Source organism: Passer domesticus, chromosome Z (assembly GCF_036417665.1).
Source record: "Passer domesticus isolate bPasDom1 chromosome Z, bPasDom1.hap1, whole genome shotgun sequence".
NCBI lineage: Eukaryota > Metazoa > Chordata > Aves > Passeriformes > Passeridae > Passer > Passer domesticus.
In genome coordinates, this window is record NC_087512.1 from 23,909,429 (window position 1) to 23,936,786 (window position 27,358).

The following is a 27,358-nucleotide window of genomic DNA, read 5'->3' on the forward strand; positions in this document are numbered from 1 at the left end:
TCTATAAAAACATTCATCCTAGCATGGACTTCCTGCATGAAAGTATTCTGATTAGTTAATAGAAATAAGTTAATATGTTGACTTCAAAGTAACTGAAGGTTCCTTTAGAGCTAGAAGAAGGTAAACAGAATCTTAAATGTATCAATATATTAATACATGCTATTTTATTTAGTATTCTGCAAAACAACTTTTAGCAAACAATGAGCATAATCCACAAAAATTTTGGGAAATTTGTATCTGAAGGAAACTAATTATGTCCAAAAAAAAAGGCAATTAAACAGTACCTTCTTATTTCTGAGGTAGGCTTTCTTGGCTGAAATACGTCCACGCCTTGCTTCCAGCTGGCGGATTTTTTGTTGTAACTTTTGCAGCTCCTCTTTTTGCAAGTGCACAGATGTTGCCATATCCTCTTTTTCAAGCATGGCTTCCATACTTTCGTAAGTGTCATAATACACCACTTCATCTCTCTTCTCTGTTTTAAAGATGTCAGCAATAAAAAAAATCAAATCAATGCTTTGTATTTAATTAACATTTTGTTTTCCTTAAAAACAACTCTCCCAGTGACTTGCAAGATATGATGCAGAAGAAAGCCACAGCCCTTTCAGAGGACTACTACCAAAAGTCAATAGGTCAGAGGAAAAGCATTACACAGCAAGGCACTATACAGCTTTAAGGTCTTTATGAGGAACAGAAATAAATAGCAATGAAGCTCAGCCTGCTCTTCAGGCAAGCTCAGAATATTAAAACACAAATGCAATTCTAAATGTACAGCTATAATGTGTAGCCTCATTTGAACACAATGTCCATGCGTGTCTTTGCGTCTCACAAGTGACCCAAGGTCTGTAAGAATTTTCATTGGTCTTCACCATGAAGTTCAGGATAAACAAGACTATTGAAGTCTTCGGTATGAGATTCTGCCGTTAGAACCAACTTGTAATTTCATGCAAGGGACTCAGACAACAGGACAGCAAAAATCCTCCCACAGGTTTTTGATGTCCCAATCACTGCTCCTGGGAGGGAGGGCAACTTCAAGGCAATCCTTCAAAGCATTACAGGCCTGAAAAGGAGGTAATTACTAATAGTTTTATCAACACTGATGATTTTTAGCTTGCTGAGTGAAGCATTTGGAATAACACTGAGCTCATCTTTAAATGCTGCCTTCTCATCTCTTGCCAAGAAGGAAAGTGTGGTGATTATAAATCCTTGAAGGATGTTGGGATGAAGAAGCAGTGAAGACCTCTTGCTCTTTATTCCATTGGCATACAAAGTAGGACGTATTTGTCATACAGCAAGAAGGAAATGCATTACTGCTGTCTGAAACAGGCAGATGCAGCTGGCATGTCTGTCAAGTGTCTATTCCACAGCAACACCCACCTTTCTTATTTCAACTTTTTCAACTACTTTCAGAAAGACTAATTTCTCCTACTTCAGCTACTTGATTATTTGGGGACAGGCACAGGATTTTCCTCAGTACACTGTCCATTTTAAAAGCTGTTATCACTTCACGTTATTTGTGTGTACAGTCTCTGCTGCAACCGGAATTCTGACTGCCATGCTGATTTCAGCTCAGCAGAAGTCGTGGCAGGACCAGACAATAAGCACAGCAAGATATTCACCTTAAAATAAAAGCTAATAAAACATACCAAACAGTTCCTTTACTTCAGGGCTCAGTTTAAAAAATAAAAACCCTGTAAAGCTTCATCAATATGTAACTGTCAAGTGACTGGAACTCCCTTTGAGATACCACTGAGTAAGAAGACAAGTCATGGCTGACAATTATATTTCACCAGGCAGTTATAAAATGGGAGAATTTACACCTGAATTTTGCTTCAGAAGACTTTTATGCACAGTTAAAACAACAATACAAAAGGTCACCCATCACAAAACCATTTTGACAAGAATGTACTCATACTCTGTACGACTAAGATAAAACCCTTCAAAATTCTACCTAATAAAGTCATGTTTTTTGAATTTCAATGCAGGTATTTGTTAATGAGTAGTATATGACAATGTATTATCACTTGATCCTTTTCAGATCCTTTGCTGAATTTGCAAAGATGTTCTAGGTCACAACCAACTGCAGTAAATTCAAACCATGCTCTCAAAACATTAGCTGAGAATTCTCTGAACTATCTCTGCAGAACCACTACAGTCAAAGACTAGAGAGAAGCAACAGCATCTACTTGGCTTAGACACATGAATTTCAAATCATACATATGTGTAAAATCAAAGTCTGTTACTTTACTACCAGTGCACTTCAAAAAGAAAGTGTAACAGATTTTTCTTTTGACATCATAGGAAACAATACATATTAAAATACCACTAAATGCTTTAGATGCTTGAATTCAGATTAGGTGTTGAATAGTGTCAAATATATGTAGTCACTTGTACATCACATTATTTTTCACATTAATTGTTCTATCCACCTAATGAAAGTCTGAGAAGGTAATTTCATGTGTTGAACAATTCCCAGACATTTAGGAACTGTATTTTTCATTTTTTGTCCTATGGGATAGTTTTGCAATTACTGGAATTATTTGGAATTATTTTGGAATTATTTATTATTTGGAATTATTATATATATGGAATTATTATTAAACAATATCTTACAAATTTAAAATAACAAAGAAAGCCAGAATAGTGAACTGTTTTGTTGCCACGAGGGAAGGAACAGGGTAATGGTTTAGCTGACTGAGGGTTTTATTTTGGATTAGCTTGTGGGTTGAGGGCCTTTTTGAGATTTCTGAAGAAAACATCAATGATAAATTGTATTGCCCTGTGAAATTTTTACAGCTTAGTCTCTGTCAGCCCAGATGTTTTACTATCACTACACCAAAGACAAAGGATTTTGATACACATTTCTTAATCTCCTGTTCAGGTGATTTCTTTCAGTTCCTAAGTGAGCAGACGTCTTCAGTACCAAAAGTACACGTCTGATTTCCCAGTCCAAAATCTATCTACCTCAAAACCATGAACTAATTCTCTACCTAGTCAAAGCTGCCACATTTCTGTAACTCATGTACAAAGTTTCCAACCCTCTGGTTCCAAGGACAGCTATAGCTATTTCCATCAGAAGCCATAAAGGTGGAGATTCATGTTACAGTGAGATGAATCTGCGATACCTATGTTTTGTCCTTTTCCAATGGCAACTCAAAATACAATCCAGCTTCAAACTTAGGAGAATTTTCTATCCATAGCAAAATTTTTTATTCAAGCCCTACACTCTAAAAACAGCAAAACCAAGCTCGCTTAAATACAAACATTAAAGATAGAAGGGTCTAAAGGACAGAACTGGATTGAAAAATGCTGTATGATTTGCAAGTACCATTTTCACAGTTTCTAAGCACATGAGGTGTAGTAGGATAGTTGGTTCTGTAAGCATAAGATTTTCACTGCTGCTCTAAATCTGAGATAACAATATGAGCTTCAAGTGTAGCAAAAGGAATCCAATTTGCAGATATAGCTTTTGAAAAACAATCACTTTCAAGAAATTAGTTATATCAATGTGTACTGCATATTTTTAGACAAGTCTAGTAATTAAGACATCTCCTTCTCGCTCATCTTAGTTCTTCAAAACATATACAGTTTGCATATCTTATATGCAAATTTCCAAATACAGGCAATGAGAACCATACCAGAACTTCTCTATGTGTATGTATATGCCTTATAAACAGGTGTAGATTTTAATTTAACAGTACTTGCAGCTCTTCACATGGCAAAGAATCTGTTCTCATTTCATTTCCACAGGCTTCCCTGGACTCTTAGGAAGAAAATTATCTTTCACAGACTTGTATTAATTGAAATAAATAAAGCACCTGACATCAATCTTCTGATACTTTCAAGCTGTGCTGTCAGTAGCAACTCTTCACATTTCAAGATCTCAAACTGCACTTCATATAACTGAAGCTGTAGATCATAGTAATCAGCTTCTAAGTGGTCCAAATGTGCTAATGCCTCTGTACCACCTTTCAGGCTCTGCATCTAAATAAAAAGAGAAAACAACAAACAAACAAAAACCATACAACTCCAGGATAATTACGACAACAAAACCACAGATTTTATGATTACAGCTAAATACTGTCTGGTACAGTAAATGTAACACGTTAAAATTGAACACATCAAGTCCCTAAGATATGTTCTGATCAGACACACACTTTAAGATGCCTTTAATAACTGACTTTTTTTCTACATGGCAACGAAATAAATCCATGGCATTGAATTACACTTTGCAACTGTCAAGTGATACAGTGCACAGTGTGAAACATCCCTCACACTCTTTTTACTCTACCACCTGATTCTCTGAAGATACATAATTAAATTAGAATTCTCCTATCTTCAATCCCAAGTCTAAAAGTAGGCATCTAGAAAGCTACAGTTAAAGCCTATAAAAGCAGAACTGAGGAAAAATGTGAAAGGATGTGCAAACAGGGATAAATACATGCACTGGTCATGTTGTAATGACGATTTAGCTGTTCTGTTTTTTCTGGAGTCCTTCATAGGAGAATATATACACAGATTAAAATACTTATATATATATTTCAGTATTGATTTGTATTATATGTTTGAATAGAAAAGTATCACACAACCGAGTGAACTGCAACCATTCTCTTTTATTCAGTCAAACAAGATTTATCTGCGCAACACAGTCAGCCATTCAGATCATATTTAAGAAATATCAGCATGTAAGGGAATCTTATGTGCTGAGGCTGGAGGGAATTCGTGCACCTCTACAACCTGCATGCAGAAGAGTTAGGGCCACATCCAAATTCTTTACCTGCTCAAAATGTGCATATCTGATAGTTTCTCTCAGATACTGGATAAAAATAACGGTAAATGTTAATGGAGATTTGTGATCTGTCTACCTTCATTATTCAGAAGAAATATCCAATTTCATATTATAGACAGTCAGTGATTAAAAGGAGATGTCTACCAAGTAAAAATACCCAACCTATTTACTGATACATTTAAAAAAATATTTGCTAGCATATTCTGTACATTATGGTGTTATCTTCAAGTTGTAAAACTGAGTCTGTAACAAACAACTAAAACTGGGTGCCTGGAGTATTTAAATATGACTATAGTAAACTAGAAAGGTATCTGTACTGAATGAAACCAACAATCCATTTTAGTCAATACCCTGTTTTGGGAAAATGTTGCAAAAATCCAAGACGATGAAACAAAACAGGCAGTGGAGTGGTATCTTCCCAAAAGGATTCACCAGCCTCTAGCACAGCCTGTAACACAACTTAAACCATACTGCTGCCTCTTGTACAAAACAGACTTATAGGACATAATTAATACATTTTTCCTATGCCCTTTTTTTTTGTTTCTTTTTTTAATGTACGCTTTTAGCATCTGCACCATTATCTATTGACAGGGATTTCACAGCTCAATTAAAAGCAAATAGTTCCATGTCCTATACCTATTTCCATAGAAGATTGTTAGACTGTTGATCAGCTAATCAATTCTTGCAACTTTACTATTTTAAGTTTCTTCTGCTAGATTTTGTACTTCTGTATGCCTTTTTTGTATATCAACTATTAGTCTGAAAACTCCAGTAAGTCCTTAAGCGAACACCAGAAACCTTACAAACATTAATGTATCATGTATATGCTAGAGTCCAGTGCTACACAAAAATGTCTTGTTATGCCATTTTATTACTTTGCTTCCATATTAAATTACTAATTTGACCAGAACAGTAAATGACATACTGATTGCATATTTGGAGTGAACTACAGGCTACTTTTTAAGAAAAAAGGACTGATTCTCTTGAACTCTCCACTTCTTCCACATAAGACAGATAATGTTTATTGTTCAGGCAGGATATTAGCATTCTTCAAGGGATTTGGCATTTTTCAAGGATTTCCCCACTGTAAAAAGGCAGCACAATTTGGTGGGTTTGGGGGCAAGGAAAGTCAGTGTGGGAAATGTTTGTTTGCTTTTTAAATCAAGATAGTGTCAAATGTGACCACACCTAAGAACTTCTCTTTTTCCATGAACTGTGAAAATTACTCAAACCTTCACAATTTTTTTCTTAAAAACAGATGTTCCAATATTTAATTACACAATGTAATAAAAACTGAATAAAGACAAAGACATATACAGACCATGTTCAAAAGTATCAGCTCACCAAGTTATAGCAGCTGAGTACTTCAGTCAGTTGCACTGGTGTCTGCGTGATAAGGACCTTAGCAACCGACAACTGTACCTTTGCCCTACAAAGAGCATACACTACAGATGCTGTTAGTTACCTGTTCTGTTTTAGGGGTACCCCACCACTTTATTCAGGCTTTCAGGTGCAAAAGAAATGGGAAGTTAGTACTGCTGCATGGTTCATGGGCACCTATCCTAGCTATATAATAGCTCCCCATGAAAAAGTAAAACAAACACCTTGAATTTCAACAATTTATGTTAAAACTTCATGTAAAATACTAATGATGTGTGATAATTCAAAACAGTATAATCACTTTTGGACATATTTCAGTATATTCTGTTAAAAATTTCTCTTCTTAATTGAGAGCAATTCTTAAGAGTTTTTACCTAATCTGTACCACTGATTTCCTGCATCCTTGGTAGCTCTCAGGCTGATCAACATAGTGAAAGAAACACAAAGAAATTTAATATTAGAACAGTACGGGAAAAATTCTGCAGTTGTGCTGGCTTTGGCTGGACTAGAGCTAATTTTCTTCTCAGTGTCTGGTACGGGGCTGTGTTTTGGGTTTGTGCTGAACACAGGATTGGTAACACAGAGATGTTTTTGTTATTGCTGAGCAGGGCTTGCACAGAGCCAAGGCCTTATATGCTTTTTGTATGGTCACTCTAGAAAAGATGGAAGTGCATGGGAGGTTGGGAACAGACACAACCAGAACAGGTGACCCCAACTGACCAAACAGGACCTTCCAGACCATGTGATACCATGCCCAGTATACAAAGTCGGGGAAAGAAAGAGGAAGGGAGGAACATTTGGAGTTAGTGGAGATTTGTATTCCCAAGTCATAGTTACCTGTGATGGGGCTCTGATATACAGGAGATGGGTGAACACCCGTCTGCCCATGGGAAGAGACATGAATGAATTCCTCATTTTGCTTCGCTCATGTGTTTGGCTTTCCCTATTAAACTGCCTTTATCTCAACCCATGCGTTTTCTAGCTTTTAACCCTTTCTGATCCCACTTGTAAGGGAGCAAGTGAGTAGCCACATGGCTCTTGGTTGCTTGCTGGGGTTGAAACATCACAGTGGTGGAACAAAAAACTTAAACTGGAGAGATCCAAGTTCAATTTCCTATAATGGCACAACTTTCTGCACTAATGAAAGCAAATAATTTAATCTCAGTCTTTGTTGTTGCATTCATACCAATCAGAGAGTGGTTGCATTCACTGAATCATAGAGCAGCTTGGGTTGGAAGGGACTTGAAATCTCATCAAGTTCCAAGCCCACCACCACAGGCAGGCTTTCACTAGACCAGGTTGCTTAAAGCTCCATCCAATGTAGCCTTGAACATGTCTCAGGATGTTGATCTAAGACATCTCTGGGCAACCTGTTCCAGTGTTCTCCCTCAAAGTCCCAAGAATTTCTTCTGAATATGTAATTTAAACACATTCACTTTCAGTTTAAAGCTATTTCCCCTTCTCCTGCCACAATATGCCCTTGCAAAAAATTTCTTTTCCAAGACTAAATGTTCAAAAATTCAAAGACAACCTGCTGAACACAAACACTTTCCTCAAGTGGAGTCATATCATGTCTTTGCTCTGAATTGTCATTTTTCTCAGCTAAAATCCAGATGTATTAATTTCTTGAGCATTTTAGTATCTTCAAACAAATATCCTGTTTTTATCTTCTAGAATATAGTAGCTAAATGGTTTGCCAGGAGGTATTTCAGTTCTACAAACATTATCTTTATAAGACTGCCACCATTCCATTCTTCGCAAAGATGGGATTCCCAGTCACGTTTCTCACATTCAATTCTTTATACTTAAGCTTTTTACATTCTCAGAACCAGCAGAAGCTGGTTGGTGGTATCTCCCTATCACTGTATTCAGACCCAGAACTCTCTATACCTTGTAACACACCATCCCAAAGCACCACGGCCATTAGATGTTATTTATTTCTCTGTCCCCAAAAGCCCCAAACTCACAGCTCACTTTCATCCCAATGTATACTACAAGGAATCCTTCCTTTTCCTGTGCAGCCCCTAATACTTTAGTATATTAGACTCACTCATTTACCAGACTGAGATCTCATTCAACAAAAATTCAGAGGTCTCCACAGGGAAAAAAAATAAGATGTGCCACAAAAAGAAGATGCATGGTTACTCTTAGTGAAAATATTCAATACATTTCCAATTAGTAGTGCTGGATTGTCTTGTCAACTCTTGATAAAGGATGACAGCCTGCTAAACTCAGGTTTTCAGACAACTCTTAGATTTCCAAATCTAAAGAACACTGAATGCAGTAAACCTATTTTTGTGCTCTGGGTCTTGCATGTACTCTCTCTTCCCTGCAGATCAAGCTGTCTTCTACAGAGGCTCCTAAAATAGACACACAGTCTATCAGCCTTACAAACCTACCAGCCTTTGCAGTGCTAAAGTTGTGAGCTCTTTGGATAACCTTCTCCTATCAGCACCATCAGTTTAGTCAAATATTGTTGAAACGTTTGAAAAGTTCTCCTAAAACAATAATGTAATTGCTAGAACACACATTAACATTAGTATGACAGAAAGTCCTTTGCATCAAACATCCATATGATGGCAAAGTTTAAAAGAGAATTTGAAACACTGTTACTTTTGAGATGTCATAAAATCCAATAAATTGTGGATTTTTTTCCTGCTAAGGCATTTACTCACAGTTTCATGCATGAACTCTTTCCTCAAGAAAAATGTAGCTAGCACACTCCCCTCTGGAAGACTGCCTTAGTAATTATGGTACGCAGAGAGAGAGTGCAACACAACCGTCCAGTTACCCATATACTTACTAATGGTCAGACACCTTCCATCTGGAATGTCAGAGCTATTCTGAAAAGGTAGTCATGCCTCAGAGCTAAACTGCAGAGATTACACAGTAGCCAGTTTCTATCCTATCCTTTCTCTTCAATTTACTCATCCCAGTGGCTGGTTGTAAACATTAACAGCAAAAACTGTCTTTCTGTCTTTCAAAAACTGTTTTTCTGGTTGACTAACCAGGAAAAGGTGAACAGAAAACAGATGCACAGAACTCCCCACACCTACATTGCAACATCATTTGTCTAACATCACTTCTTTCTATGCGCTTTAATTTTCTACTTACTGGCAAGAAAACTTACCTCCTCTTTGAGCGCATGTTTCTTCTGCTCCAAACAGATTTCTTTAGCACGCATCAACTGCAAAGTCTCCTTAGAAACCGCATACTGAAGCTTTTCCATACGTTCCACTGCTGCTGCCCATGCTGCCTTACCAAATTTTTTCTGGTCTGCTCGCATTCGATCATACACAGCTGCAGAAAGGAAAAGAAGAGGCAGGCATCTTACTAGACTATTCTTCAAACCACTAGTGATCCTTCTGCAAAGAAAATGCACACATTTGTACTTAATAAAAATCTCATTAATACAAATATTTGGTCTTGAACTGGATCCCAAATTTCCCCCACATCTGTAACCACCAATTATCAGCTACTAAAACCTCCAGCTTACCTTAACACTTATATTACAGTCATAAATTAAAGTAAATCTAAAGAGTGAAAAAAATACTATTTAAAACAGATTTCAGCTTAACTTCAAGTGCAATTCTGTAAGAACACTGCATGAAATTAAAACAACATCTATATTTTAACTCAAAATGCAAAAGTCCCTTGCCTGATTCAGATTTACTGTTTTTGGGCCCCAGATAACATCTAGTTGGACAAATACAAGATTTTCACCACTGTTAAAATACAGGTCATGTGAGACTGTATTTAGCTTTGCAAAGCAAAACCACAAAAGTAATGGAATCAAAGGGGTGGCATTAAGTCACCATATGCTATTACATGCTGTTCTTAGGTAATAAGAAGCACCTTTAAGTTCTCATGTATTTTTCCTCTGCCATCTGTTAATATTTGGGTATATAAGACTACTCTGTGATCAGCAGGAGGCCAAGAAAAACCCTGAATGCAAAAACCAGGTAAATAACCTGTATTTTAAAGATCTACACTGTAATCAGCTTTTAGGCATGTCACTTTCCATTGTTTTTTCCCCAAATCCTGACTGCTGTACATAAAAAAATCATGTGAACAAAAGCAACAAGTAAATATCTATAAATATGCATTATCATCTAGTAGGGTATCTTATTGGCTGCCTTTGTCATACTAGAAAAGGAGTGAAGCTGATTAGTACATTTAGAATTTTCTCTAATTAAATTTATTTCAACACGCTTTAACCTATTAAGTCATCCAGTCAGAGCAAGGTGAAATTTCACATTATCTTTAACTTGGGTGGTCACTGAACAGCATAAATTTGCAGTGTCTGCATCTCTTGAGTCAGATGTAGCAGTCATGTACAGAGATGACAAGAGACCTACCAGTCAAAAAAGGATTTCTCCTGTGGATCTTGCACAATCACTACCACCAAGGCAAAGAAAGAAACAGGGACCTGCAGTTAGGCAGGGGAGGACACCAGGACAAACTTTGTCAGTGAACTAGAAAAAGGTCTGTTTGCCCTACTAAACTGGTTATTTAGGTTAAAATGGTACAAGGATGAGAGCACAGGTGTATGTACCTAGTCATCTGACCTCACTTTACTGTACCACTTTTTTAGTAAAACCATCACATTCTTCAAACACAGAAAAGCCAAAGTTATATCCATTAAGACTTCTGAACAACAGACCAGCTCTTATTGAGTAGTTAAACTGAGCTGTTGCTTAATGTTTAGAGTTATGAAAAAAACTTCTGAAAGGCAAGGAAGACTAGAAAAGGAAATCAACTGAAAGATAATTAACATTTACTATGGGGGTCTGCCATAACCAGTATAGAAAACAGAATCCACCAGGGACTCTATACTCATAAATCCTTTGCAAATACAGAGTACCACTAATACAATTACATTAAGAAAGTGGCTGTAAAACTTCTACCTAAAATTTCTATTCTGTTCACTGCTGATGATGTTCTGAAAAGGTTTACAAGTGAAAGATACAAATAGACACAAAAAAAACAAATAGCAATGACAACTGCATTTTCCTCATGAAGAATTGAAGAAAAAATAGCTCATGGTACAACACAGAACACAGTAAACACTAAATAATTTAATTTTTTTATGTGATGACAAGAAATAACTACCTTTTTGTGTTTTAGCTGTTATTTCAAAATATTTAACTGTAAGATCTTGAATAGAAAGCACAGCCATGTGAGCTTTTTTCTGCCAATCAGCATCTTCTTTTTGCAGACTCTCAATTCTTCTGGGACCCAGGTAGTCATTCTCTATTGAGATCTGAAAATAAATGAGCCCATAATTAAAAATACAATTAATTGCACCTATTCTGCCAACAACAAACAGTTTCAGGGCTAAGAAAGAAAATGCAACACAACAGAGGTAAAACTACCACCACAGTTTCTACTCAACAGTAAAAAACTCTTTAGAAGCACTCCCTCCTCTTGAAAAAGTACATCCATCTTTCATAATTATTGTTCTTAGTGGACGCATCAAACCCACATATATAAGTTTGATTTATCATCATCTTTTATTATGTATCTTATTACCTGCAGATTACATGCATGCTTCATGCTTCATCCAGGCTTTCTTCCAACCTGGACTATTTCATTCTGAAGTAAATAAATGCTCTTTGATCAGAATGAAGCTGGCAACCAGGGCTATCCTGGGGTTGCACTAAGTGACCATCAACATTTTAGAAGTTTTTCTTTGTTATAGATGACTTTTAAAACTATATTTTTCTAGTGCCTGGGAGCTCAAACATCCTTTCATTGCCAAGATCAAGGCAATGTCATTCTGAGGTTCCAGCTATCTGAAGCCAATAAAAGACTTTGTCTTTTAAGACAAAGAAAAGAGTCTTAAAAGAGTTGGTTTTGCAATTAATAAATACATAGCTTTCTCTCCCAAACCTAAACATTTTTACACACCTGTCACACTGCAACAGACTACATATCTTGTATCTTAATTAAAAATTTAAGCCTGCTCATGCAATACCGAAGTATTAATTATTAACACTTTTCATATCTATCAGTCAAGAAGGCACTTTAATGGCACAGGCAAAACTGAACAAAACCAAAAGTGCTCATAACTTTGTCTGTCCCTGAATATCTCAAACTCAAGTTCTAATGCCTCAGGTATCAATCTTGATTTCACAAAGCTTCAATTTGGCCTAAACAGCCATTCCACTCTATAGTTCAGTTGCTAATGAAAGGTTTTTAAGTGACTGGTCAGGACCTACTTCTGCATACCCACTTGTCCCTGTCTCTCAGACGTATGATTTCCGTAAGTGAAAACAAATAGATGCCTTCTAAATAAATACTTGAAAAACACATTTCTTGAAAAACACTTACAGGACATTATAACGTATTTAAATCTTCTTCTCATATATTTCCAAAACTCTTTGAAAGGCAACAGAGGAAGCATAATGTGGACAAGTGGTAAGTGAATAACACTTACTAGATACATTGTAACATGTCATTCTATGGAGCACATATGTACCATATTTCCCACAAGCAGTACTTATGAGTGGACAGACAGGTTTCCAAATAAATACTGAACTTTAGACATATATAAATACACATACCAGTGAATTGCACACTGGTGAAATTAATGCTTTTCATTTACATAGAGCTCCGAAACAGCAAATTAATTTGTGAAACTGGATAAAAAGCAACACAATTAAAAGTCATCCTTTCCTGCTCCTTGGTAGAGATGAGGTAACTTGACACTGAATAGACAATGGATCACTGAGTAATGTGAGTAACGTTCTTATTAGGCATGACTTCAAGGAGAGTAACCTCAAAGTACCATTTTTTTCATAAAGTTTTGTCTGCCAAATATTCACACATGGCGCAAGCTAAAGAGTTTTATGGTTGCATAATGTAATTGTATCTTTGCTCCCTAGGGCAAGTATTTACAAGTAACAAAAAAAAGGGAAGCATCTTTTCATTATCCACAATCCCAAGTATGTCATCCATATATCATAGTTAGCACCAAAGGTACTCATAAAGCAACACAGAGAAAACCCAAGAAGGTGTGGCTTTAATCAAGTGCATGAACAAGAACAGATCAACAGCTTACCTTTAGGCTTCAGGAACAGTGGCATGCTTAACAGAAGTGTGAAAGAAGCCCCAGAAAGATAAAATGGATAAAAACTTCTCCATAATGTTGCTTGATCTGCCTTCATGCTTGCCCACACCTACCCATCCAGCCACTTAGAACACAGTTCTTAAATATCTTGCAGTACAAAAAAAAAAATCAAAGTTACAGCTAATGTTCACGTTAGGACTTTGCATTCTGCAGCTTGGATAAGGGACAAACGCACAGAATGCAAACTTTCTGGCTCTGAAGACACGAAATAACGGAGGATGGATGTGCTGTTTTTGGCTGGATTAATATTCTTCATATTAGCTGGTAAGGGCTCTGTTTTGGAATTGTGCTGCAAACAATCTTAGCAATCCAGGGATATTTCACCTACTGCTAAGCAGTGCTGGCACAGAGCCAAGGCCATTTCTTCTTCTCATCCCACTCCACTAGTGACGAGACTGAGGGTTCACAAGTTGGAAAGGGACAGAAGAGGGAAAGCTGACCCCAACTGATCAACAGAGACATTCTATACCATAGAGCACTGTGCTCAGCAATAAAGCTGAGGGAAGAAGGCAATGTTCAGACGGATGGGTGTCTTTCTAAGTCACTGTTACCCTGCTCTCTTGGAGATAGCTCAACACCTGCCTGCCCACAGGAATCAGTGAATGAATTCCCTGTTTTGCTTTGCTTCACATGTTTGCATATTAAACTGTCTTTATCTCAACTCATGAGTCTTCTCAGTTTTACTTGTCAGATTCTCTTCCCACCACCACTGAGCTAGAGTGAGCAAGCAGCTGTGTGGGTTGATGGTCATGGTACAACTATGACAAAGAATGAAGCTGTCACCATTACAAAGGTAGCATCCAATCTAAAGGTGAAGACAGCGTCTGGGTACAAGTGGGGAACTATCCTTGACAGGTGAAATATCCCACATGCTTTTTTAATATTAAGTTGAATGGCTAGAAGCTAAGGATGAACCTTAAACTGAAAGGCTTGTTCCTTTCACTTCTGAAGCTGTTGGACCAGACTACAACAGCCACAACCTCTCCACAGCTATGCTAGCCTGAGAGAACCTTTCTTTGTTCAAGGTGACAAATTCCAAATGAGAAAGTTCAAGAACAAGCTTCCAGGCTGGAGTAACAATCCTCAGTCACAAAGATCTTTGTTACTCTTTGGTTACATGAATGACAGAATCTAATTTTGCGAAAAGCAGACTTGTCAAAAGGTGACTCCAGAACAGTATTGAATGAATAGAGTCTGGACTGCCTCCTCGAAGGCACAGCTCCCACCTGTGCTTCTCTTAGGTCAATGACTTTCTGAGTGGCAGCAAACTTTAAGAGCTCCTTTGGTGCCTCAGATCTAGCTGGCTACTGCTCCCTGCTTCTCACTTCAGGCTTGTCATGTTCCTGCCCAAGCTTGCTCTGCTGGGTTTACCTGACATACACCCCGTGGCCTTCTGAGAGCCACTCCATTGACCTCAAGGTGATCCAACGCTCCCTGTGGGAAAACCAATTTCTTCCCATCCAGCCACCATTCCACCTGATTCAATTTTGCCATCAAAAAAGTAAAATTGGAAAATAGTTATTAAACAAAAAACTGAAGTATAAAAGAAAATACTGATTGCAACCTTTCCAAAGGTAATTACGGTCATTCTTTATAATTAAAACCAAATAACTATGACAAACTAGAAGACAGAGGGCATATGAAAAGATACTTCTAGCCATGAACCTGGCACACTTTGGGAAAACATATTAAAAAGACAGACATATTATGAGTGCACATACTGACAGCACCAACAACTTAGAAGAATTACCAGTTCTCAAGTGCAACTTAGCTAGAGAATTACTGTAATCTACTTGTCATTAATTAAATTTATGCTTGTCATCCTTTCTGGGCAGGCACAGAATCTCCAGAGAAAAACAGAGATGAAGAACTGAGACACTGAGGTTGAAATATATATGGTCCCCCTTGCCAAACAGCAGTCTGGGCATTTTATCTCAGCCCAACCAAATTCCACTAGAGAAAATCTATACAAATATATATTAAATCATAATATTCAATTTAAATAATATAACTGTTGTACATTTATATACAAGACAGAAATTATTCAGAGCATATGTTATCACAGGAAACAGAAAGTAAGCACATGAGGAGAAAGAGAGCTTAAATGAAGACTACAGCTGTAATAGGGGGAAAAGTTGGGGAGTAAAGATAAGGCACATGCCTCTGGAGCTTGCAGCTTATAAAACGGCAGATTTTCTCCCCACCTGCAAACACCTCCATGACAGAAGTGACCACTCCCTCATTTTGTCCTAGCTAAGAATTTAAAAAGGAAAAGGAAGTAGCCATGGACTATTAAACATCAACATGAACAGGCTTGTGAGAGTCTTGAAGACTTTGTTTTCTATATTCTCTTCAATAATTAATCACCTTGATGTAAGACAACAACTCTCATTATGGAATTAAAGGAAGCTCTTACATGCTTCTGCATTCCATTATTGTTTGCAATATATGCATAACCTGTTTATGCTTTATTTTGCTCACCTTTATGATGCAAGCATCTTCAGTTTTTATAGCTCATAAAAGAGCAGATGTCATTTTAGAGACTGAACAAATAATTTTTAAATTAGTATTATCCATGCTAAGTATGACTAAAAGAAGGCAAAGAATAACTAAAAAGTGCTGTCATCTAATGATATTTCTTGTAAAATTGTATATCTATTTTCAGTTTAGTAATATTTTTAGTTAAAAATTAAGAAATTCCAATGTAGTTGAAGTTTCTTCCTAACCTAAAAGGCTTTGAAGTTACCTAACATTTTTTCAAAATGAGCTTTTGTCCTGGAATTGCTTATTTGGACTCAAAAGTTTTGGAGAAAGCCTGGCCTACAGAAAAACCTCTCATCTCACAAGGTGAGAGGTTTAGTTTTTTTTTTTTAGTTTCTCTTCTACTTATCACTTTACCAATAAAACAATATAGCTATTCTTTCTTTAAAAATCCTATATTCTCCTTGAGAGGAATCCAAGCTTCACAGTAGAATTTGCTATGATTTTTTTTTTCCCCGATGATGGAACTTGCTTGTGTAGACTTTCATGTTTTACAAGTTTTACTTCAAATGATGCTTTGAAGCTAAGAAAATTATGACAGCTTTCACATTTCTTCTTCTGTGTTTTGGTTGTCACAAAACACAGAAGAAGAAATAGAAACAGCAGAAGCCATTAACTTCAACACATCGCACAAACACCTATTTTCATCAGCTATTGCTTCAGACTAATGGAACATAAAAGAACACATCTCAACATTGTATTGAGATGTTTCTGAAGGAAAACAAATGAATTCTTCAGAGAAAACAAACTGAAAGGAGTCTCCTAAACTAGCCCATAAGTAAATGAGGATGGATCAACAGAGGCAATCCTGTACTGGAAATACTCTTCTCTGGAACAGTTTGCAATTTATGGTTAAGTTCTGAAGAGACTAAAGTAAGCTTATTGAGAGAAAATATGAACAACAGGCCTGAAATAATGGCATACACATACACTATACATCTACCAAGTGAAGGTCTTTAATACTTTCCATGTTTTTTTTTCTGGACAATAGACAAGATTGACAGAAGTAAGACTTGGCCTAGGCCATGTAATAACTTAGGCAGGGATATGTCACATCTCTCCAGCTCTCTTTGTTATCCTTCTCCTGGATGGACTTGTAATAGGCAGAAAAGGAGAAAAATGTGACATGTAACAGCAGGTCAGTTAATTAAAAGAACAAAGAAAACTAAAATGAGTGAGTAGTGCAGATGGCAGTGGCAAAACACAAAATGGAAATGGCTTTATACATAAAAGCACATTTCAGATTAAAGGCTCAGCTATCTGCCTTCTCCAAGAAGTCAAACAAGCAATTCCAATCACAGCCTGCTAGATACAGTAGCCAGAAAACACACATTTCAGCATCTAGTCAGAAACTTTTCAAAGTTAGTCTTACTAATTTTGTTGTTGTTGTTGTTTTTAATTTAACTGTGCTCTGAGCTGTTAACACAAACCCAACACGATTTCCCCAAATAAGTTATAATTCTGTACATACAGCTCTAAATATATTAGGTGAAAACATTCAGCTTTGAAAAGGGCTTTACAGTTTTACCCTAAGGAATATGGACACGGACTTCAATGTTAATTCATAAAAACCCATTTAGTTTGCATGATCTAAATTCCTCAAAATATCTGGCACGTGGGACTAAAATACAAACTGCAGGAGTTTTGATTATCTTAAAACACAGGAGAACAACATATACAATTCAGTCAAGACTGTAAAGGAAGCAACAAACCAAAAGGTAACAAGATGTTAGTATATACAGAAAGAAGACTGACTAGTAATGTCATTCTACTGCGAAGTGCAGTCGTGAATGTTTTTTTCAGTATGATGGATAATGCTGAAAAACCAGGAAGTAATCAGAAGAGAAAAATCACGGAAGATTTAGGTTAGGGCAAGCACAAGAGGAAAGACTGGGTTTATTTAACTTGTATTTTTTCCAGAGACACACAATAATTTATGTAACGAGGTAAAGTGTTAAAAACACTAACCTTCAGTATTTTATATTGGCAATTGACAGAATTAAAGCTAAAGTCTACCCAGCATTATGCCTTCCTTACTCATTCATCTGTATAGCACAAAACCTTTCTATACATATACTCAGCTTCACTGACTGAGACCCAGACTAAGAGAGTTCACCTTCAAAAAGAAAGCTTTTATTTTTCAGAAAATATATTTTTAAGAAGACATATTCTACTAGTTATTTGAAAATGTTGTTTAAACCAAGTTACCTCAAAGGCAAGTGTTCTTGAGTGTTTCCAGACATTCTCTTTGCTGTTTGTGCATTAAAATGATTGGATGGATTTTTAAATCTTCAGTTAAAAAAAACTTAATATATGCAATAGACAAAATGTTAAGCATATATATTAAGAGTTCATCAAAATAAAGTTGACAATTTTTATATACAGATATACTGAAAAGAGAAATAGTGACAAAAGTATTAGCCAGAAGAAATCAGATTAAAGACATGTAAGTAGCCATGAATGAATATAAAGTAACTGTAACAACTAGCAAATAGAGCCTGATAAGTTTTTCAGTATGAAGTTAAAAAACATGATGAAAGCTTACAAAAAGGGTTTTTTTCAGAGCACTACTGAAAAGAAGTACTAGATATCAAACAATTTAGGTATTTAGGTAAAAAAACTTTCTGTAAACTTTAGACTCTCAGCAAATTTTTCAGCCTCTGAAGGCCTTCAGTCCCTCTCCTTGACCTCCACAGTTTAAATAACATTGCATCAAAGTCTCCTCCTTTTTCCTCTTTCCATAACTTTGACACTGCAAAGGGGAAAAAAAAAACCCCAAACAACAACATACTTTTCTAGGTTTCACCCTCCTTGACTCTAATCCTCAGGGACACATAATTTAGGATTTTGTGCATGTTTACCAGCCTTTCAAAGTTCCATCAAGACGCCTTTTTGAATGGATGCACTGATTCTGCATTTTTCTGCATTATTTCCACCATTACTAGCACTAGAGGGGAAAAAAAAAATGAAGAAACGGTACGGATACATTGCTAACTCCCAAATTCTTTTACAGGCCTCTTAAGCTGATGGTTAATCTGAATCATTAATAGCCACTGATGATTCTCTTTCTGAACACGTATATATTTGGTGTCCACAGTTAAACTGCAGAAATTATTGCCACAAAGCATGTAAGGTGTACTGAGAGTTTGTTTCTGCTTTATTTGTAGGTTGTTTTAAAGCACCACACTGAGGTACCCCTATTTTCTATACTTTCAACCCCTTAACATCCATGATTTATATATCTTTCCGATCTTTCATGAATCACATCAAAACTAAGGCATGAATCACATTTGAAACTAAGGCAATCCAATTCTTTTACTTTGGTCTGGCATTGACGATGCTTAATAGGGAAACACCCTTACGTTCCATACTGTTATTATTCTGATACTGTGGTATGTTTTTGAGAGGAAGAAAATAAAACTGTGACATTCAGGACACAAATATGCCATGGATGTATACCAAAGTATGATGTTTTCTATAGAGTGTTTGCAAAAGTGCCATTTTGCTGCATTTGGCAGCAAACTCAAGATAAACCATATATATTTTCCCTCAAGAGTAGTAGTAAGTTAATTAGGTGCACATAAATATGCATGTATGTTTTTGGAGGTTGTCATCAACCTTCTACACATGCATTAATTTTTATTTATTGAAATTTCACCTACCATTTTATTATCCAAACAAGCTTCTTGTACAGTGACTTTTAAAAAACCAAACCTTTCAGCATTTTGACATAATCAAATTTTTCTACAAGTCTTATTAACCAATTTTAGTTGAATACCTAGAGCAGTCTTGTACTATACTCATTTTGCAGACAAGCAGATTTAACCAATCAGATACACACCACAGTTTTGTAGCCAGCTACCTCTAACCAGGAACTAAGTTTCATTAAATGATTTAGGGTACCAGACTGCTTTCTATCAGATTGCCTCTTTAGAACTTTTTTTTTTGAGAAAGTCCATAAAGACCTGACTTAAAGTCAGCAAAATGTTCTGTTCTGAGTTCATATAATAGTCTAGAGGATTTATAATCCAAACTGATTATAAATAAACAGAGACTGACATACAATCCTTTTGAATCAAACTATGAAGAAAATTAGCATAATTCACTATATTGCATCATATTCTCAAACAAGCAAGAAACAATTTCCCTGAAGCTTATGATCATTTTGCATAAACTCAGATTTCTTCTCCAGTTTACAGGTTTTTCAAAAGCTATGTTTATTTAAGCATTATTCCTGATGATGTGAGGACACACCTTCAGCTGTATATAGATTTAAAAAAAAGTATAAAATCCTTTGATGTTTCACAGTTTCTCCAAAACATCTTTATGTGATTAGAGACTTTTCAAAAAAAGATATTCTATAAATACTTTTCAAAGTAATTCTCTCGGTTTTGCCAGCTGTTCTCATAGCTGAATTTCTTCTCCCTTGAACTTGTTTCATGCTTCATTAAACTATTTTTAACCAAAGTTTTACATGTTCAATACAATGTAATTTATTTTTAAGTACTTAATTTTGCATAAATCAAAGTTAAATTAGTTATAAAGTTCACTACTGCAATTCACCACCATATATTAAACAAATGAATTCACACACAGTTGTGCTAGAATTGTATTTTTAATATAGTAGAATCTGCATAAGCGAGCTTGAGAGGGAAGCAAACTTTCTGACAGATTAATATAAGATTCCAAAATTTTTAAAAGCAGGATGTTATGAATCATCAACATAAACACTGCTCTAATCTGTAGCTTCCAGTGCTACACCTCACTATTAATGTATCTGAAGTCATTAAAATCTCCTCACATTCACATGAACTAACATTCAAGTAAAAATAATTAACACATAAGCAATGAAGCTACGAGTATGTTTAATATATTTAACATACAATACGTTTTCAATGTTCTCATTTCCTGGAGATGAGCTGAGATGTAATGGTGGCTCTAAGCTTTCAACCGCAATGAGACATTATTAGTTTCCAGTTAAGCAAAACCAGCTCAACTCAGACCTTCAAGAATGAATGTTTTGAAGTTTTGCTGGCATCTAGATGTAGGTTGTGAAGCAATTTGTTACATTTTATCTTTAGTCCAATATCAAGGACATCCAAAAAACCCTCAAGCATGAAAAGAGAAGGCCTCCCACTGACTTCACTTGGCATTTGAACAAACCCGGTGCCTATTCATCACGACTCAAGTACTGTCCACATCTACAAGGCTATAAAAATTCTAAGTAGCAAGGTAGTTTCTTTGACTTTAGGAAGATTGGTGAACACAGCCATACAGACAAAAAAGGCTGTGGGGTTTAGCCTGTGAAGTAATTTTTTAAAAAAATTATTTTTTGTCTTTTTTAATTAACCAGATTTGGTACCCTGTATCAAAGAAAACTTCATGTCTTAGTCTTATAGGACTTAAAGCTTGATCACGGTATCCTGGCCACTAGCTCTATAGCCAAGTATCAACCACCAACTCGCCGCTCCCTCACATACTTTCTGAAGAACACAGCACTATATAGGGAGGATCTCACAAAGTTTAGATTTAACTTTCTAAAATCAAAGGCACCAGAACAGAGGTACCTACTGTGATTTTTCCAAATTTCAGAAACACACAGCATTTTTATTTCCAGCTATTGATGACTACTACCTCCAACTTTTCTGCTATGGCAATGCGTGTTCTGCACACACAAAAAAGAAGTGAATTTTCACAAGGAAATTATTTATTTTGATTGAGGAAGCATTTGTGGCCATAAATGTGAAACATTTTTAGAATGAAAAATTTAACACCCTTTCTTGGTTGCCAAGTAGTTTGATTCTTAGCAAAAAGAGTATCTTAAATTCCATTTAATATCCAACATTAATGCTAGATTAATCCATGAACATTGTTTGTCCTGTGATTTTATGTTCACAGTTGTCTTCCCAGCTCTTGGAAGAATATACAGACAGTCCAAATCATGTAATACAGCATTTGAGTAACAAGCTTCACTTCCTGGTGCCTATATAATACACAACTAAATCAGAAAGAAAAGGTGAAATCAGAAGAAAAGATCTAGTAATGCATATAGTGAAATTAACATGCTAAAACTCACTGCTTGAATGTCTTTACATATTAGTACAACTAAACCAGCAACAGTCCGTAATTAAATCACAAAATGCCTATACAAATCCAGCCCAGCTTTTACGTATATAAAAAATATAATACTGTCTTCAATTCCTTTATTATGCCTTCTCCAGCATTCAGTGAACATATGGACTGTTTGGCTGGGTTATCAATACAACTTTTCACTTCTGCCTTACAAAATACAGTCATACTAAACACACTGAGTATGTCTAGTAAGTGTATCTTATATTTTCATCTTGGAATGAGTTCAGACTTGCTTCTTGGATAGCATTTTTCAATTTGATAATACCATTCATTACAAGTTGGCTTTTATTTCTGTGTCCCTCATAAAGGCCTTGGGGTGAGCAGGGCTGTTCCCATATCATACATATAAAGATTTAAGTCCCAAAACACAGCTGTGCTTGCAATGCTCAGCTCTTTCAAGAATGCATGGTATCTTGACACGCTTGGAGGGAAGTCCCCATGGATCTGAGCAGCACTTACACATAAAGAGCATTTATATAAACAAACCCAGGTTTTCTGATGCTGGAAGCCCAAAAAAAGACAAGCATATCACTTACTGAACACATTGTTCTACGGTCAGATGACTAGCCCATAATTAAGCAGAAATGCAATTAGAAGTTACTTTTCCACAGTGACATTTAATTTCATAATAACCCAGCTTTTTTTCCTTTCATGATCTTATAACTTTTCCATCCTGCTTTTCAAATCCAGAAATATTTAATTACTTCACAGCTTTGACTCTTCATACACCTAAATGTTCCATCCTTTACACTAAATGAACCAAAATACACAGTGTACAATCAAAATATAAAATGAAACAAGATTCTATCATGTCTATAATGGGCAGCAGTAATCTACATTTCCAAGCTTCCCCATGGTTTTTAACCTTGTTACGAACTTTCTTTCTGGGTTGTTTGGTTTGGTTTGCTGTTTGGTGGGTTTTTTCCAAAAAGAAGGAATCTGGGTTCAACACAGATGTCCCTCTCTAGTAAGCGTCCACTGAAGACAGAAATTTGTTGTTTTTCCCTTGCCTCCTATAGGCTTGTCTCTTCCTTAAAATTTCACAGGAACAACAGAAATTTAACACCAGATGACATATGTTCCAATTTTTATGTCCTGCTCCGAAACCAGAAAACACTCTTCCCAAAGATTACAGGTGATGTAATTAACATGCTTCTAAACTCACTGTGAAATCTGACAAAATTAAGCTGATTAAAAAACTTTAAACCTCCCAAAGTCTTAAAAAACCCCCAAAAAACCAAACCAAACCAACTTCCCCACAAATCAGAAACAGATACCTAATACAGAAAAGGTCTGAAACATTAAAGCCTGCCAGAAAAACATATGCAGCAAGTTAATACAAACCATTTCATGCACAAGTTCTATTTATAAAACATTTCTTCAACCCTAGCTACCCAGTATAATATATGTTTTGTCATCATAGATACAAGTACTGCTTTCTCTCAAACGATGAAAGGAAAAACAAGAGACGGCATTTTTCTCTACTGCATTATACAGATGACCAAGTTTTTTAACTCACAAATTGCCAAGTTAGGAAGAGAACCAATGTACATTAGAAGAAATTATGTATTACTAAAATAATCAACCACAGAACACACCTCTGAAGTTTATCAACGTTAATCTTTCAGGAAGAATATTAAATGATGCATTTTAAACCCGGAATTCAATAGATTACTGAGGTTTAAAAAATCAAAACAGAGCAAAACACAACATAACTCTTAATATGTATTTTAACTCTTAATATTTACTTCTCTTATTTGACAAAAGAAGAAATAATCTTTTTCTCTAGTACAAATTCCAATAAAATGGGAATTATTTCACCATGCTTTGAAGAAAGCATTCCAATAAATTAAGTGTTTATAGGCTTCAACTGTATAATACTGTCTTAAAAAAATATTCATGCCAATTCTCTGTGCAGCAGCATCATTCAAGAGAAGAAAAAGCACTTTTAGTTAAAACATCATCACATTATAAAACTGAGTTCATTTAAGATTGATGATTTTTCTGAAAAATTATTTTAGGCACACAGCAATGTGCCAAAATAAAGCTAGTACATAGTAAATTCTTTTGCCTCCCTCCCTCATTCTTTCTCAAAACCAGAGAGGAACAATATTTTTAACCTGAAAACAGTAAAAAAATTGTTGGCTAACTAAACAAGGTATCAAGCTGAGATAAAATGACATTTACAATACAGATTAAATGAAACAAAATTTTAGCTTAGAATCAGAAGGCTGTTAATAATCTGCACAGGAACTAATAGTTTTATCAAAAGTACATCCAAGATGCAATAAAGGTAACATTTGTTAGTTCTGGCTAAGCATTCAAGATTAGAATTACTTTCCAATATAACAAATATACTCATTCTGGAACAAATTTACCAAAATGCAGTATTCTTCAGATGGCTTTTTTAGCTCTTAGAAAAATACACTGTCCAAGTGTTACAACAAATCGTGTTTTAACACAGTTCCATGTATTCACAGTTCACCAGATTACATAGAAAGTTACTTTTCATTTTAGTTTCCTGAGATAATTTTCTAGGACTAACCATAGTATAAACACTGCACATCTCTTTGTATTTTATAAATTACTCAATATTCCCAAACACAAAATTTCAAGTTTGACCTACTTAATTCAGCCATGCATTTGAAAGGTAAGAAAGTAAGACAAACAGGTGGTGTTTAGCTACATATGTCAGATGTTCTCACTCATCAAAAGCACTCATCTTAGTGAAGGGCCCAGAAAAACAGGGTAAGCATCTAGTGGAAAAACATCACTTCATATACTGCATAACAGAACTAGTAAACTGGAACTAAAAAGTAGAACTTCCCAAATAATAAGTATCTGAGTTGACTTTACCCTACCTTTATCTGCTGTCTTCTAAGCATCGCAAGTTCCCTCATATCTCGGAATGGTTGCAGTAAGTACTGGTAGAGCTCCGTCGTTGCTTCTGCAAGATTACTGTAGGCTTCATCTTCCATTTGGTACAGTTCAAGGAGCTCTACCATACTTTCTGTATTCTTATGTTTTTCCAAAAGCTGCAGAAAAAGTACGAGTTTTAATGAAAATATTGGAAAATTCCTGATAAAAGTGAAAGCAATTTAAAGAACATTTTTAGCCAATCCTCTTGTATCATCTTCCCCTTCCCACAAAACCACCAGACAAATAAATAAAACAATCTTAGCCCCCAAAACATATCTTCAATTCAGCCACTTAGTATGAGTGCAACATCTCTGATAGCCTTAACTGAGCAGCACTCAGACTTATTTTTTTTAATTTCCGAAGATTTCTGGAAGCTAATGAATATGAACACAAAGACAACAGAAAAAGCAACATAGTACAACAATTTATAATGCAGTGACCAGTATGCTACTTCAGACAGTTCCCACTTTTGGGTAATAGAGCAGGGGAAAACTGAGTGATAGACAAGGAGACAAAAGAGAAGTTACATTTTCAACTTTCTATATTTTTGACAATTTTTGGTGTTTATGTTCTGCGTTTTTTCTGTCAGTCTGTTCTTTGGATACACACAGCCTCCATTACATCAGTGCAGCCTAAGGCAGACAGTAACCCATATGCAACAAAACTTCTGAGAAAGTTCAATCACAAAACTTCAAATGTATGAACCTTTCATTAATTTGATTTTTACAACAAGCATTATAATCTTTAAAAAATACTTAGATGTTAATATAAAACTACTTTAATTCATATAAGAAAATACAACATCAAAGTCTGTCTGATCTGTCTTTTAGTTCTTATGAAGCAGAAAATTCACTTGTTTGTACAAACTAGCTAGAATGTATGATTTTTTTATTGTATATGCTCATTTTGCATCTATTTTCGGCATGTGCCTGAGCAGACTTCACAGGGTGCTGGAAATCTTTCACCATGTCTAATTAAAAATATTTAGTTGTTTAATAAAAACTAATCTCATACCCACATGTGGAGTACTTAATGTGTTTACAGAGACAAGATTATCTGAAATTAATTTCCCTCTTATGTAATTTTCTAAGTCAAAGTCTCTTGCCCTTTATATCTCAAAAGCATATATTCACAGTCCAAGTTTAAATAAACTTAAAGATTAGTAAGACTGTGGTGTAAATACAACCTATCTTCTATCTGTTCATTGAAGTTGGATGCTAAGCCATACGTGAAATCTCTCAGTATAGTGAACCATGTTTCAGTTACCAGAATGGGTATGAAAAATGTCTTTCTTCGTAATGGAAAGTTTGTTTTAGAACACCTCTGTAGCTCCACCTTTGAAGCACTAAAGAAGGTTAGAGAGGGGCTGCAGAGCAGAAGGCAGAGATGCTCGTAATGGCTTCATTTATACATTCAGCATTAAAGTAATAGATTCCGTGAAAAGACAGGAAGAGCTTTCCCTGACTAAGGTTTATCAGAGAAGAAATGTCTGGGAGAGAGGATGTAAAACACATGTGAAAATCCTCACAAGGAGGAGACTTCAGCATAAGGCAAAGTGTTTTGTTACCTAAACAATTTCACACAAACAATTGTTCCTATCACAAAGTCACTGCCTATGCTCTTCTACTCTTCCAGCAGCACACAATTATTTTGTAGCATTTGGGTTCTCACTGAGAACACAACCACTGGGCTTGCAGTCTGTAAGACTAGCATTTTATTAAGTTTCAGTCTTAGACACACATAACATAACCTGAAACTATAGAAACCCGGATACTCTTGGATTCATGCCTTAAATCGCTATGAAGTCTCACACACTATTTCAACTCACTATTTGTTTCAACCATCCAGTCTAAGAAGGCACCATCGACCTCAGCTCCACTTCCATGTGACTAGGGCCTAAAAGAGAGTTGCCATATACCAGCTTCTTCCTACTTTCCCTGAGCACAATCAGAAATCCCTCTGCAGTCCCAAAGCTATAATTAGCCTTCCATCAAGCTACTAAATCTTTCTTCTCAAGCCACCCATTGAACAAAGGAGCAACTCTACCAGTACATGACAATTTCCTTTCAGCTGCTTAGGCTATTAGTATCTTACTATTAAGATACTATTTAAGGCTATTAGTATCTTACTATTTATTTTTTAATTTACACCTCTGTTTCATTGTGAAACACTACTACTATCCTAGAATACAAATTCTAGAGGGCAACAAAAAATGACAATTCAAGAAAATGTAATCATTTAAATATCATTTAAAGGGGAATCTTAGGTACATTTATTCCATGGACAGAACAATACAATGGAGGGGCTTTTTCTTTTATTCACAGACCATTCTTAAGGCCTATTTAGTCATTCTGGTGTTTTGGTAGATGGACACAACTTTGCAAAAACTGGGATGAAAGCTCCAAGAAATGGACAACTAATCCAATTTTATGACTATCAGAATAGTACAAAGACGTCTTAAGTACACT

General features: G+C 35.8%; 1 protein-coding gene across 1 annotated transcript in view; it reads right to left on the reverse strand.

The window, feature by feature from the left end:
• The window catches only part of JMY (junction mediating and regulatory protein, p53 cofactor), a 64,287-nt gene that overhangs the window by 21,073 nt on the left and 15,856 nt on the right, over positions 1-27,358 (reverse strand). Inside the window, exons 2-6 of the mRNA XM_064403598.1 lie at positions 24,833-25,006; positions 11,279-11,429; positions 9,297-9,466; positions 3,816-3,981; positions 285-472 (exon numbers count right to left, since the gene is read on the reverse strand). Of these exons, the coding sequence (XP_064259668.1) occupies positions 285-472; positions 3,816-3,981; positions 9,297-9,466; positions 11,279-11,429; positions 24,833-25,006 (849 nt within the window). The remainder of the gene's footprint in view (positions 1-284; positions 473-3,815; positions 3,982-9,296; positions 9,467-11,278; positions 11,430-24,832; positions 25,007-27,358) is intronic.